Source organism: Seriola lalandi, unplaced genomic scaffold (genome assembly GCF_002814215.2).
Source record: "Seriola lalandi dorsalis isolate HSWRI2012SDOR001 ecotype SW California unplaced genomic scaffold, Sedor1 jcf7180002054959, whole genome shotgun sequence".
Taxonomy (NCBI): domain Eukaryota; kingdom Metazoa; phylum Chordata; class Actinopteri; order Carangiformes; family Carangidae; genus Seriola; species Seriola lalandi.
In genome coordinates, this window is record NW_019525510.1 from 92,222 (window position 1) to 106,340 (window position 14,119).

General features: G+C 40.6%; 1 protein-coding gene across 1 annotated transcript in view; it reads right to left on the reverse strand.

The window, feature by feature from the left end:
• Window positions 1-14,119, reverse strand: part of spon1a (spondin 1a) — a 100,791-nt gene that overhangs the window by 54,570 nt on the left and 32,102 nt on the right. Inside the window, exons 3-5 of the mRNA XM_023395236.2 lie at window positions 11,003-11,399; window positions 9,822-9,928; window positions 5,263-5,396 (exon numbers count right to left, since the gene is read on the reverse strand). Of these exons, the coding sequence (XP_023251004.1) occupies window positions 5,263-5,396; window positions 9,822-9,928; window positions 11,003-11,234 (473 nt within the window). The 5' untranslated portion in view covers window positions 11,235-11,399. The remainder of the gene's footprint in view (window positions 1-5,262; window positions 5,397-9,821; window positions 9,929-11,002; window positions 11,400-14,119) is intronic.

Consider the following 14,119-nt stretch of genomic DNA (forward strand, 5'->3'; position numbering starts at 1 on the left):
GGGGGGGGGTTTTATAAATTCATGTGTGAGAGCTTAACAAAAAGAGAGAAAGAAGAGATTGAGAAAAAGAAAATAAAACGAAAAGATTGAGAAAGATTTTCTGAGCCACTTTCTGCATTTCCATTTGCATGCCCAACAGATGTGTAAAAGAAGAAAATAAATTCTCATTTTGTTCTATCTGCTCCTGCTACAACCCAAGATTAAATAATTTTCATTTCCTTCTATCTGCTCCTGCTAGAACCAGAGATTAAATGAATTAATTTTGTTCCATCTGCTCCTGCTACAAACACAACTTACAAAAAAGAAACAACTCAGAGACAATACATAAATACACTGCACAAAAGTAAATGTATTTACATTTAATTTCTATGTGTCTGCTTGACTATGGTGTCCTGAAGTCCTCCTTGATCTGTCCTATCATTGTGTTGACGGAAATAAACAGTTTCTGACAGCTGCATGAGGTTGTGACATTCATCTGATCACTGATATACTGTCTCACTCAGACAACCCATCAAAACACATTCCACTACCCTCCATATCTTAAGCCAGAGGGAGATGACAAATAAATTGCTTCCCACCTACAAATGGAAAGATAAAAGATAGAGGCAACAATGGTGACTGCAATATATAGATTATATTCTGATATGACTTACTCTGGTTCTGTGGAACAACCAGGATGTAGCCAACCACAAGGGCTCAACTGTGGCAATAGCCCCTGACTAGAGGTTTGTCATCAGACAACTGCAGATCACGCAAGATCTTATCATTAAGTGGCCCCTGCTGAGCAGAAAGGAAGCCAATTATTTTAAATCCAATCAGACATAAAGCTAAACATTTGATTTAGAACAGAGACAAAGTCAGCATTGTTAGACCTTGCAGCAAGGGATGTTTTGCTTTGACCATTAGATCTGATATACTGAAGAACAATCTGGGTAGAAATTAGTGAAGCAGAGATGGGGGGGGGTTAAAATAACAAGTTTGGGGGTTTGAAAGGACCAGTGTGTAGGATTTAGGGGGGTCTATTGGCAGAAATAGAATAAAATATTCATAATTATATTTTCATTAGTGTATAATCACCCGAAACTAAGAATCGCTGTGTTTTCGTTAGCTGAGAATATGCCCTCCATATCTAGAAAGGGAGAAGGTCCTCTTCGATGGGGACTGCCATGTTGCATCTTCATGTTTTTCTAGAGTAGCCCAGAATAGACAAACTAAACACTGGCTCTAGAGAGTGTCTTTTGTTACCTAAAGATCCACCACAGGTTCTCCTACACACTTGTAAGGGAGGAGTTAGGGGAGGGATATTCAGTTGCTTGCAATTTGCAACTGCAATGCTAGAAACCACTAAATCCTACACGCTAGTCCTTTAAGGATATTTTGTGGTCAATCACTCACTATTTTGAATCAAACAGTAATAGAAAAATCTCCATTACATGCAGCTAATAATTAGGAAATAACAAATTTTCAAGTCTGTTACGCCTCTGACTCGGGTTTGGTTCAGATACCCAGTTCCATTTTGGATCTGATTCCAGGTAAAATGATTTGACTTGATTCCTCCATCAACCAACCAATGCAGCAACCAACTTGAAGGTCCACTGGCCAACAGCTGCAGCGGCCCACCGGGATTTATCCCAGTAGTCATGAAGGCCAATCTGACTATGTTGGAGACCTCCAAGTGTCGAAAGACATATGAAGATGGATGCAGATTCAAGGTTGCCCTGTTTCCGCTTGCAAGGTGGATAACATAATATTTGCTATGTTTCCCAGCTAATGAGTTAGCAAGCAGGTAGCACTGTCACATTTATGTGCCCAGTAACATTGCCAACAGATTACTTTGTAGTTTGTCATGATATGTTGTTTGTGTGATATTAGATATAGTAGCAGGAGAGTTATGAGTATCCATTCTGCAGGTTTCTTAAGAATCACTGAAGGGAATGGTGTTTGTTTTGCTGTTTTAGATAAATGACTATTTATTTAAAAGAAGGCTAAACCTAATTAGATCAGATAAGTAATTTTGAAAGGAACTGGGTTCCAAAATCAAATTTGATACTGGATTTGATCAAATGCTATTGAACCCCACCCCTCCTCTGAGCACACCCAGCATCACTATCTGGAGATGTCTGGAGTGTTGCACCTGTATCAACCACTTAACAGTGATGTCAAAGTGTACTGAACACACCCTGAATTCAAGTCTGCATCGCTGCAGGAAAGCAAGAAATTCAACCACTGAAAATCAGAAAAGAGGAGATTTTCAGCTGGCGTTAAATCAGTATTTAAATAGTGCAGGGGTAAAACCCACAACACCTACCGAGATGTCAGGGTATAAAATATATTTTCACAAAACAAGAGTGGGATACTAGCGAGAGAGACCGATTGAAGGAAACCTTGGCATGATTTGAGTCCACCATATAAGACAGCTGAAAATAACTGGATTTGATGGCTGACTTTCAAAGTCAGTGCTCCGAGTTCAGGAGTTTGAATGAGCATCCTTGCCTGACCCTATCATCACGGACCAATCTTTGATGGAACCAAACCACCAAGCTCAGTTTTTCCATCTAAAAGACAGCAGCTGCCCATCATTATACTGCAGCTAACCACTCGGGAGGAGCAAGATTGCTGGGACATGTGAGTCACATGAGTGATGGGCAGTGACTGAGCTCTTCTTGGATATGAAATTAAATTAATATCGAATATTTACCCTGCCTGTGGTGGTGATGAAATTGTTATCTCTAAGCTAATCTATATTATTAGCAAACATTTCTTTTTCTTTTTTTGTTTCCTTCTGTGCATATTTGTTGACTGTACAGTGTGTGCATGTTTATGTACCTATATTTTCTCTGCTGGTATGGGCTATATGATAACACAGCCATAGTGAACAAGAGTATCTCTCACCTCCGAACAGTTTTCATATAAAAAGCCCTGCACTTGTCAAGTAGTAACAGGAGTTGTACCTCTTAAATCAATAAGACTTTATTAAAACTTTTGTTGTGTTGAAGCTCAAAGGCATACAAAAACCTTGTCATCTTTATGACTGCCAGGTACAAGGAAGAACAGTGGCAAATACCCACTGCTAGCCTGTAATCAAGATTTTCAGAGGTATCTCTTTTGAACTGCAAGCTTATCGTTCTCTCCCTCCTCCATTGTCTGCGCGCTGGTATTACAGCCACATCTCTGCACTTTCAAGTATCTCTCTCTAGGCTGTGGACTCTGTCACACTTTCAACTTTTTCCTCTATCCATGCGCTTAACTGAATACAGTTCTGCCATCATCTCAGTGGTCTCCATGAGGAGAGCAGGTGTGATTTAAAACATGACCTGCTGTGAGAGAAAACTATGACAACACACACCACAGTGAAGATGAAAACAAAGAGAAGAGGGATAAAAAGTGGGGATGAGAGTGAGGAGTGGAAAGAAATGATGACAGACAGAATAAAGGAAAGCTCAGAGGTTATTTAAAGGCTAGGTTGTGAAGATGCACAAGAAAGATAAGGACAAAGGGAATGTAAAGCACAGAGACATAGAAAAGGGAAAGTTATATCACTCTCTGCAACAGTCACATAATGAATGCAGTACTAAAAAAATGCAACCTTTTTAATCTCCCCTTTGTACATGGAGACATAGAACAGAAGAGATGTAGACATGCAACAGAGAAACAACTAGGCTCATAAACAGTTAAATAAAGCATTGATCAAAAGGCCTTGTGAGTCACAGTCCCTCTGTATCTCTCCACCTCCTGTACTTTCATTATTTCCCCACAGAACAGGATTAATAAACAGATTTCTGCCATGATCTGTCTTCAGCTGAACATCACTACCCTTCTGTATTCAAGCAAGCCCAGAGGACACACACCAGAAAAATTGATTGGTGTCAGTCAGCTGTATAAGGTAATGAATAGTTTATGAAGCCAAGTGGGAATGAAAATTTGATAACATATTCTGAATTTAACTTTGCTTAGCTTGGGGGGGAAGGAATGTAATGAAACAGACTAACTGTACACATGGACTTGATATATAGTGGTAGCACAGCTCACAACCCCAGAGAGATGTAGCTCTATGCATGAGATTATTAACACTCTGGATAAGCCAGAGTTTGGTTTATTCCGTAAAAAAGTTGAAACTAAACGCTTAAAAACATCCTACTATGTCAAGCTCTCTCTCACAGCACAACAAACTAACAGCACTAATATAAGTGCGAAAATATCAGCATGAATTTAAAAAGAATATATAGAGTTGCTATATAAAATTCTGTTCTTCTATGTGCATGAACCAACTTGCAGGTACTATTACATACTACACTAGTGGCGGAATTTCCTTCCTACTGAATGGAATTATCGGAAGATTCAGGAGAAGTGGACCTGAAATTCAGACAGGACAAGACCCTGGTCACAACAGAAAATTACAGAGTATAAGAACATAGTTATCAAGCATGTCACATCAGCAAAGCTACACCACCACTACAAACAAAGCTCAGTGCATACAGATGGTTAAACATATTGGTCCGTCTTGTGTTACGACTGACTGCATGCTGTGTTATCTTTTGCATGGCAATTTTTGTTTTGCCAGAGAAGAACTGCGTTCAAACTGAATGAACTAAAAGGGAAGCTTCCTGTATTTTAGACCAATTTATCTATTTGGATTAAAGTATAATCGCAGGTCATCACAGGTCAACAAAGTCAAATCAACATCACCGAAGTTGGAGCAGGAGACTGCCAGATTGCCTTGGATGTTTTTCTAGAGCATAATATTTATTTTTAAATTAATGACACAATTTTTCCCTCCACGCAAGTCCATTCACCAGCAACAAGAGCCATGACAAACCTTAACTCAAAACACTGTCTGCTATTAAATGTACAACGCAAGTCTTAATTCACAAGACAAGCTAATGGCTGTCTGAGAGCTAAAAAAATGAAAACACATTAATTGGTCAGCAGGAGTCAATAACAAATCAAATCTACCAATTTTTGATACAAGACTGAACATGTAGACTAAGCTTGTATCTAGTATCATGCATGAAGGCAGTGGCGCAAGGTGAAAAAAATTTAATTCAATCGAGAATTTGATAGAAGGGGCAGCCCAACTCTCGACATTATCTCTTATAAAATAATGACTTACAGTTCACCGAGTACAAGGACCCATTTTTTTCCAAAAAAATATATTTTATGAATTAATCCTGCATCAGGGTAAAGTGTATTTCTAAGCATTTGAGCTGAGGACTGGCCTCTGCTGGGCAAGCTCAGCATGCAGCTGCTGTATACAGCACATACTTGAGGACGACACAGCCAGAGCCCCTCGGTGGAGCAGTCCAGAACACCCTGATGCTGGTGCGTCTGCGAGGAGTGCTCTCTGTCACTGCAGGGGGGCAGTTGGTCATAAACTGTGTTTCCTCTTCATCAGTTATCTGTAAAAACATGCACAAACACACACAAAGAGATTGGTGATGAATAGAAAGACTTGCCTCAAAAGCAGTTGCATGTCAGATTATTGTCAGCTCAAGTGCCTTATAAACAATATTAGCAGCTATAAACTGACAATAACTTTAATGATGCATCAAGATTAACGATTTAACACAGAAATTCAAAAAAATTCAAAAACCTGAGAATTGGCCAGTTATATCTATTAGAGTTAACACTGAAAAAAATCCTGTTAACCATTTGTGGTTATATGCCATTTTAAGCTTACTAGCACTGGTAAAACAAACACATCTAAATTAGCAGCTATTTTGTTGAATCTCTCCAGTGTGTGTGTGTGTGTGTGTGTGAGGGAGTAGTGGTTCCCATCATAGGGTTTGGGACCCCTCTAATTGGTCACAAAGTAAATCTGATGGGCAGTGAGATGATTAATGGAATAGAAGAGATGACACATAAAACACAAGTTCATATTTATTTTGTTATTCGACAATGGTTGCTTTTTCCTTGTTAAATGATACCTGAATGGCATAGTTAGAGAGTGAGAGAAATCAGTTGTTGAATGGTTGAGATTTTCCTCATTTCTGTCCTTGTGAAACTCTGTCATTGTCATTGTATCGGAGAGATTAACACAAGCTTCTTCACACCTTCCAGCACAGTATAACAGAGCTGGTTCAGACATTTAACTCCAAACAGCAAGCCGATTAATCCAGTGCAGTGAGCGGGTGACCCGTTGCACTCTTTTGCCACTTTCCATATTGTCAGCTTAGTGGGCACAAGCAGGCATCTACCTGGAGCTGGAAGATACATGTAGCTGTATCAGTGGAAAGCAGCACTGACACTGTCTGAAATAAAGTCAATTAAATTGAATTCATCAATACTCAGATCAATCAGAAAGTTAACACCCAGATGCCTAATCATCTCACTATCCCTGTAGGCAACATAAAAAAAAAAAGTCTCAAGATTCTTTGGGTCACACTGAAGGAGTTGATATGCATGCTGCCCTCTCTCCTAAGGTGCACACCGGAGATACTAAGCATCTCATTGATTTTAACTAGACGGAAATTAGTAGAGTGGGTTGCAGCCAGCGAGCTAATATTCACTGCCCAGAGACCAAGGATGTGTTTGATAGGAAGTGACATCAGGGCAGTAAAGATGGGGAACTTTCTCACTCCATAAAGCTGTCAGCAGAGAATTTCCTTTGTCATGCCATGTTATGAATGAGTTCCCTCTGAAAGTGGATTGTGTGTGGTTGTGCATGCCTATGTGTGTGTGTGTGTGTGTGTTAGAGTCAGTGAGAGACAGAGAGAGTAAGAAGGGGAGCCTGGGAGCTGTGTGTGTGCGTGCGTGTGTGTGTGTGTGTGTGTGCATGCGATTTGTGTATATGTAGCCTATCTCAGTTTGACGGATTATACCCCCTCCATGTTCCCATGGTTTCTAACAGGCATCCTGGGCTGGCCTGACTGGACTGCAACACATGTTCAAACCAGTGAAGTCTCATGGGAATGCATAAAACACCATCTGCAAAAAGAAACGACCAATTTGCTGCAAAATGACCTATGACCCATTTCTTCTTGTACGTGTCTAATTCCAAGTTTTCAGATCTTCTAGCAACAGACAGACGCTGAGTGTTAGAAAAAGAGAGAAGTGGGACACATTACTGGAAAAGTGAGTCGGGTTTCTGCAAGAACGTATGCATCAGAGCAAGTGCTTGGCTCTGCAGTAGCTGTCGCTCAGAACCAAACGACAACATCTCTTGCATAGAGGTTAAGTGTCAGACATCTTTGTTGTCCTAACATCAGAACATCCTTGTGGAATTATAATGTGGAGATGATGCACCCACGATGTCTGTGTCTACGATTATGTCATATGTTGCACTCAAAGAGGACCCCCCCCCCCTCACTTAGCCACTTAACAATTTGCCTTTTCTTGTTCCATCGTCTCACCCTGCTGAGAAGTAATGTCTCATCAGACATCGCCAGCATTGGTGGTTTACACTCCTGCCAACACACACACACACACACACACACACACACACACACACACGCAGAGGCAGCTGACCTCCCAAGAGAGCTCAATAAAAGTGCTTTTCATCAAGTCGGGAGCTGTCGTGAGACGGCTGAAATGTAGCACACCAGCAGATTTCAAATGAGCTGTATGTTAAATAAAGCCTGACGTCTTCTGTTGCAGCTTCTTTTCTCTTTCTATTCTCTCATTGCCTGGAGGTTGGCCCACCCAGAGCTCTTTCAGAATGGAGAAATGGTGTGTGTCTGTGTGTGTGTTTGTGTTTTTTTGACACAGAAGACAAAAAACATGAAAGACTAACTGAGTAGGTGATGATAGAGGGATATCTCTTTGGACAGCAGTTTATTTTTTAAAGCGCTGTCACATGATGCTTAAACCTAAACCTAGGTGATCATCTGCAGCTGTGAAAGAGACCTTCAACTTTTTAAAACCTAGCAGGAGTCCAATCAAAGCCAGGTCCCAGTAATGACGTATCCATTCATTTTACTTTTGATGCCAACATCTGAAGGCCGTGGTAACACTTCTATCTATCACAACTTTCTCTGTGCGCTCCACACTCAGTCTTTTCCATGTGTGGAGCAAAGTGACTTAACGTGACTAAATGATGTAGCGTTTCTCCTCTTTATGCTCAAGGCTGGCTCTAAATAACAACAGCATGAAATCAATTGCAAGGACAAATAAAACAAAAAAAACCTTGCCGTTACTAACACTGGGTAATGAGATGTGAGGTGCACAAAGGACAAAAATAAAATGTTCCTGTTTTTTATGTCCCCCCCATATTCAAGGCTCAGGTTCACAGAGAGTGCCCCAGCATGGCAATAACTTTGATCAGAGCAGCCTGAGGGCTGCTGTGCAAACCTCCCCATATACTGTACTATAGGTTCAATAAAATACTAGGGTTTTATATGGGAAACAACTGAACCCGACAGGTTCACAAGAATCTGAAAAAGAGAACTCCATACATGCTGTTAAACCCATTCAACAATTTCTCCTTTACAGGGTCCGCTCTAAGAAAACATAGGATTTCAAGCTCTGGGCAGGAGTGGGAATTTGGTTTGGGTTAAAACTGGGTTTCTATGTGTGCCTTTCATTTTCTTATAAGGAATACACTGTATTGTGCTGTACTGGCTTTACTGTTAACTATATTACAGCATTTCTCTAATAGTTGGGTAAATGACAAAGCTAAAACCAATTCCTCAGTTGCTCAGTTCTTTTCAAATGCTTTGAAAACAGGATGTCATCTTGTACTCTGTAAGCTCTGTGCATTTCTTGAAACTGCAGCCTTGACCGAGATGAAATAAGCATTGGCAGGACATAGCAAGCTAAAAGGCATGAGAGCAGAACAAGAGCCAGTGAAGAGGAATGAACTGAAATGTTTTGAATGTAATATTAAGTTTAGGTTTGGAAGTTTTTTTTTTTCACCTTACAATGTAGTTCTACACTGTCAATGTGTTGTAATGTAATCTAAGGTAATAACCGTGTGCTGTATGCATAGCACTATATGTTTAATAAGTATACATCCCAGAAATAACATTAGTGTATTAAGTTGATCACAGTATTATATGATTATTATTCCTCCTCTCTCTGTATTCGCACACATTACAATTCTAACACTGCATTACAATTACTCAAGGCCTCACATATTTGGTCATTATCACATGTGCGTCTCAACACCACTTTCCTTGCTTACTCTCTCTTCCTTTCGCAATCTCGGCCCCACTCCCTCCTCTCCCTCCTTCCTACAGTGTTCCAGCTGGACTTGCCTGTATAAAAAGCTAATTAGCCTCTTAACTACACCAACTGTACACTGCCTACATACATGAACCGTACGGCTGATTGTGAGAACACAAATTCCACACAAGTACTTTCTCAGCCTGGCAAGGCACAGTCAGCTACATGGAGCTGAGCTGAGAGTATGCTCTTTTCAAATGCTATATCAAGCCTATTAGAGAAGGTGAGGTGAGAAGAATCACACTTTGACATGTGAAGACACGAAGACTGTGCAAAAAAAAAAAAAAAACTGTCAAGACCCATACCCACCCCCACCACACCCATCTACAGTATGATCTGTCTATGTTTTTCTCTCTTTCCACACACGTCTTGGACAGTGCTGGATGGAATTGATATAAGGGTTAAGCCAGGTTTGGTTAGCTGTACTGGTTCCCTGTCTGTTTGTGGCTGCTGAGTCATAAATGAAAATGTATGGTATTACCAATATGAAGGATGGACATTAAAGCCCTGGGGTTGAACTACAGTTGTGTCAGACCAGGATGAGTGTTGTATAATTAATTACAATGTGACAGCACTGTGATAACTGAGGGAAAAAAACAGAGATTTTTCTATCAGATTTTCTTACGAAAACCAATATTCACATCTTTAATACACTACTTTACCTGGAAATTTCCAGCAAAGTCCTCGTCCTTGTCTCCTTCTGTGCCCTCCTTCAGGGCAATAAGGATGAACCCTCTAAAGTAGGAGGGGCTGGTTGCAATCACAGACACTAGATGGAAGAAACAAGAGAGACAGCAGGCATCAATCCGCAGAGAACAAAGCTGAACTAAAATCCTCATTCCAAACAGGAGACTACGGCGACCCTCACTAACTACGTGCCTGAGAAGTGTTGGATTTAGAAACAACACTGCATGCCTTGAGCTCTGATAAATACAGAGTTATATATTCTGATATAATTGTTTTTTTTTTTCTCACAATCAAAAGTTTCACCTGTTCTTGAGGATGTAGCTCAGATAACAGTAATTATAACTGCTCACTCTCAGCCCAGCAGTATTTTTCTATAAGATGTTGAAGATAGGGTTTTGTGCACTTTGCAGTCCAGCAGAACATAAGAGAATGTTAATTTACTGTGGGGAAAATTTAATTTGCTGTACTTGACAACTTTATCAGCATCTTGAGATATGGCTTTTAGACTTCAAAATGACTCATTTCCAGTGTAGCTGAAAGAAAAACGTGATTTCCGACTCCTCACTTGGAGTTAATTCTGTTGGACTATCTGGATGACGGAAAACTATTTCTGATTAAAGCAATTAAAGAATGAACCAACATGCAACGTTTTGTCGGGAAAAACGGCCTGAGCCTTTACGATTCCCAGAGCAGATGGCACATGCCCATTCACTGACTGCACCCAATAACTTTAACTTTCAACAAAAACAATCAAACCGGGGACGGCTGACTTTTTAAGACATTGTTATATACAGGTTATATATCAATTTCTCTATATATAAAAAAAAGATTTACCTGTATAAAACCCTTTAAAATCTTGAGGATAAAGGATTATTTATTCATTTGTGTTCAAATTAGGTTGTGAGTAAAGTGATGTTACATTTGATTTTTAATACATAAAATACATATTCCTTCACTTGCATGCAGGATCATCTCTTTACTCACCAAATATAGTTCACTTGTAGGGCATAAACACCGGCGAAGGGTCAAAAGTAGCCAGTAGAAACTTATTTTTTGAGTTTGCATAACCGACTGACTGCAGGATGGTGTTAATTTGACAATGCGCACATAGTGCCAAGCAAAGCACTGCGCGTAAATCTGGCAGACAAACACCCACCTCTGTATGTGCTCCCTGGCTGGTAATTGTCCGGGTCTCCTTCAACGCGGAGGCGAAATTCGTTGTTGCTGTCCTTGCGATTGGTCTGAGCCCGTAATATCCGACTACAATACCCGTCCGCCTTGCCGACTCTCTCAGAGGGCTCCTCGGTGAATGCAAACGTATTGCACGCTGTGCTGGAGACGAAGCAGAGCAGGAGCAGAACGCGCGAGTGTAGCCCGGTTGGTGTCATCTTGTAGGGTTTCCGACAGCCAAGTTGATGCGCGGAGGTGAAAGGAATCTTCTCAGGGAGGAGAAGGAGAAACGTTTGTTTCAGCTCCTGCTTCACTCCCAAATGAGAGCCCAACTTGCCAACTGCCGAAGTAGACTTCTGCTCTGCTAGGAGGGTAGATCCATCCTGGTGTGAATGAAAGAGAGAGAGAGAGTGAGTGAGAGAGAGAGAGAAGAGGACTGACTGGGATGTGCTGTGCTCTCGCTCTACGAGCACTGCACACTGCGCGCCGCTGGTTGGCCTGAACTGGATGAGCAGGGGTCCGGGGAAATGGCCAAGCGAGGAATGAGCGGTGTATGGCTGTCACCAAGGCCACAGCTATTTACAAAGCGACTGTAGGTGAGGAACACTCTGAACCAACAGACTGAGAACACAGACAAACATTCCTACCGATGAGTGCTGAGAGAAGGCAACATGTTTCACATACTTGGACTCAACAGACACTCAAAAAAAAATTAATAAAGCTTGCTAAACGGTTGTCTAGGTGACTAATTAAACAAGCCTCGAGTCACATGTCAGTGTTGAATTCATTAGCTGGTTGGCGAATGCTTTGCTCTCCTTTCTTTTAGTGCGCAAACGTTAACTGATGAAGTTTCAACATATTAACACATATTAACTTTTTTTAATGATTATTTATTACTTTTTAACATATTAACACACCAGGAAGATCTGTCTGAATAAAAAGGTACAGCAAATATGCATCATAGTCACATGCCAGCAAAGAGGGGTTTAAAACATTTGAAGCTACAGAGAAAATGCTCTTCTGTCATTATCGGCACAAGGAATGAGATTTCACGTATGTATCTAGTGCACTAAGGACCTCTCAGAGAATACTGATCCATCTCAGTTACATCTGAAAAAACAGACACTAACCTGAAGCCATGTTGGTCCAAAAGTCTCTGGCATGCTGTGCGGAGCCTATAAGCCACACATGCTGTTGTCATGAGAGTACTATGGCCATTATCGCTGCATGTCTGTAGAGATGGTATCGTCAGTCTGTCCTCTACTCTGGTACATACTGAAATATATAACCAACTACAAAATGGATTGCCATGAAATGTTACACAGACATTCGTGCTCCCCAGAGGATGAAGCCTACTGACTTTGGTGATCCTCTGACTTTTTGCTTTAGCGCCACCATGAGGTGCATGAAATGTGTCAATTATCATCACAATTTGTGAAATCCTGAGGGGAGACACACTCATGTCACTCATATCCTTTAATGATCTTGAGTTTGTGTTGATGGTCTCTTTCTGAATGAATCAGAGGGTTTGTGAAGCGAATGAAAAAAAAACCCTCACTATTCACAAGCCCCTGGAAGGGACATGTCTATGCTCTGCTTGAATTGGTTTTCTGTGATTCTCGGATAAAATGTCAGCGCTAGTGGTTCCCTTTGTCTTTATTCTCCGCTTTCCTCTTTCTTCTTCCCTGCTCAGTCTCTCTTAGTATGTGCATGCATGCCTAACCGCTCACCTTTAGACTTTTTTTTTAACCAGAATCAGTAATCAGTAAGCAGAATATCAATAGAGTTCAACTGCTACTCGTGATCATGACAAAGTGCTTTCCATCAGGGGAAGTGTCCTCTGTGTCCAGGTATGATATAATTTATTAAGTGGTGAGGAATACATGAGTGTTTTCGAGTAATATTTAATCAAGATATTCATGCAAATTTGGCTGTGCCTTTCTATTACATATTATCCAGCACTGATTTAATGACTGGTTGTTTCAGTAGTTGACAGCTCCTAAAATCAACCAGGCACTGTGAGTCCCTGAAACAGAAGCATGATGGTTTTGTGCCGGTTTCAAAGGACTCAACCTTTGCTAAACATTTAAAGCCTTAAAAAAGTCAAATCAGCACCAGTCTGAAAAACACTGGGGTGTTTAAACCTAACTATGGTAGAAAAAAACTACCATACAGGGGAGTAATCACTTTATTATCTATCTGCAGTTTGCTTTATTTTGACCTTCATTTTGTCTCATTAACAGGCTAAAGAAATAAAATATTCTCTCCTGTTCCCTATCTGCCTTCCTCTCTTGTTGCCTCCTGACCTTCTTTTCTGCCTTTTCTCCCTCATTTCCTCTTTTTTTTCCCAAACCATATCAGTTTTGACAGCTGTTTGTTCACTGTGAGTTCTCTAGTCAATTAAATAAAAACATGACTCATTACACAACACCACCACAACACTGGGTGTGAAGTGACACACTGAAATGTGTTGATGCAATCCCCTTCTTGGTGTCTTAATCTGGCTCAGGTGGTAGGCTGCATTTTATCCTTTGTGACATTTTCTTGCAACACCCCATGAGTTTATTTTAGTCTTCAAAAGGGTCAGCAGGCATGTAATGAGAATGTTACCACTTCTGATGGGCACTGACAAATGGAGAGTGGCTATGCTCTGTGCACCTACCACTGGGTTGATGGATGGATGATGTGGGAGGAGAGGAACAGAGTCTGGATAGCAGAATGCTACACCAGCAGGTGTCATGAAAGCATTTTGTCTCACAGCCCTGCTGAGATGCATTTCTTCACCACCTTCGGTCCTCAGGTTCCTCCCTGCCTTTTACAAAATGTGGTATACATAAAAACAATATCTGTAAGATCCTCACATTCCCCTATAGAATGGAAGTAAAATAGCAGAGGGAAAATGTTGACTTGTGTAACTACAGTCCATGTTACAGAATTTACAAAACGTTTTTGTAAATATAGTTGCTTCAAAATGTATTCAGACCCTTTCCCTTTTTGCATTCACTCTTGTTTGCAGATTTAATTTTAAATGGATAAAATTACAATTTTTTTCATTAATTGACACTCAATAACTCATAATGACAGAGTGAACAAAATGTTTTTT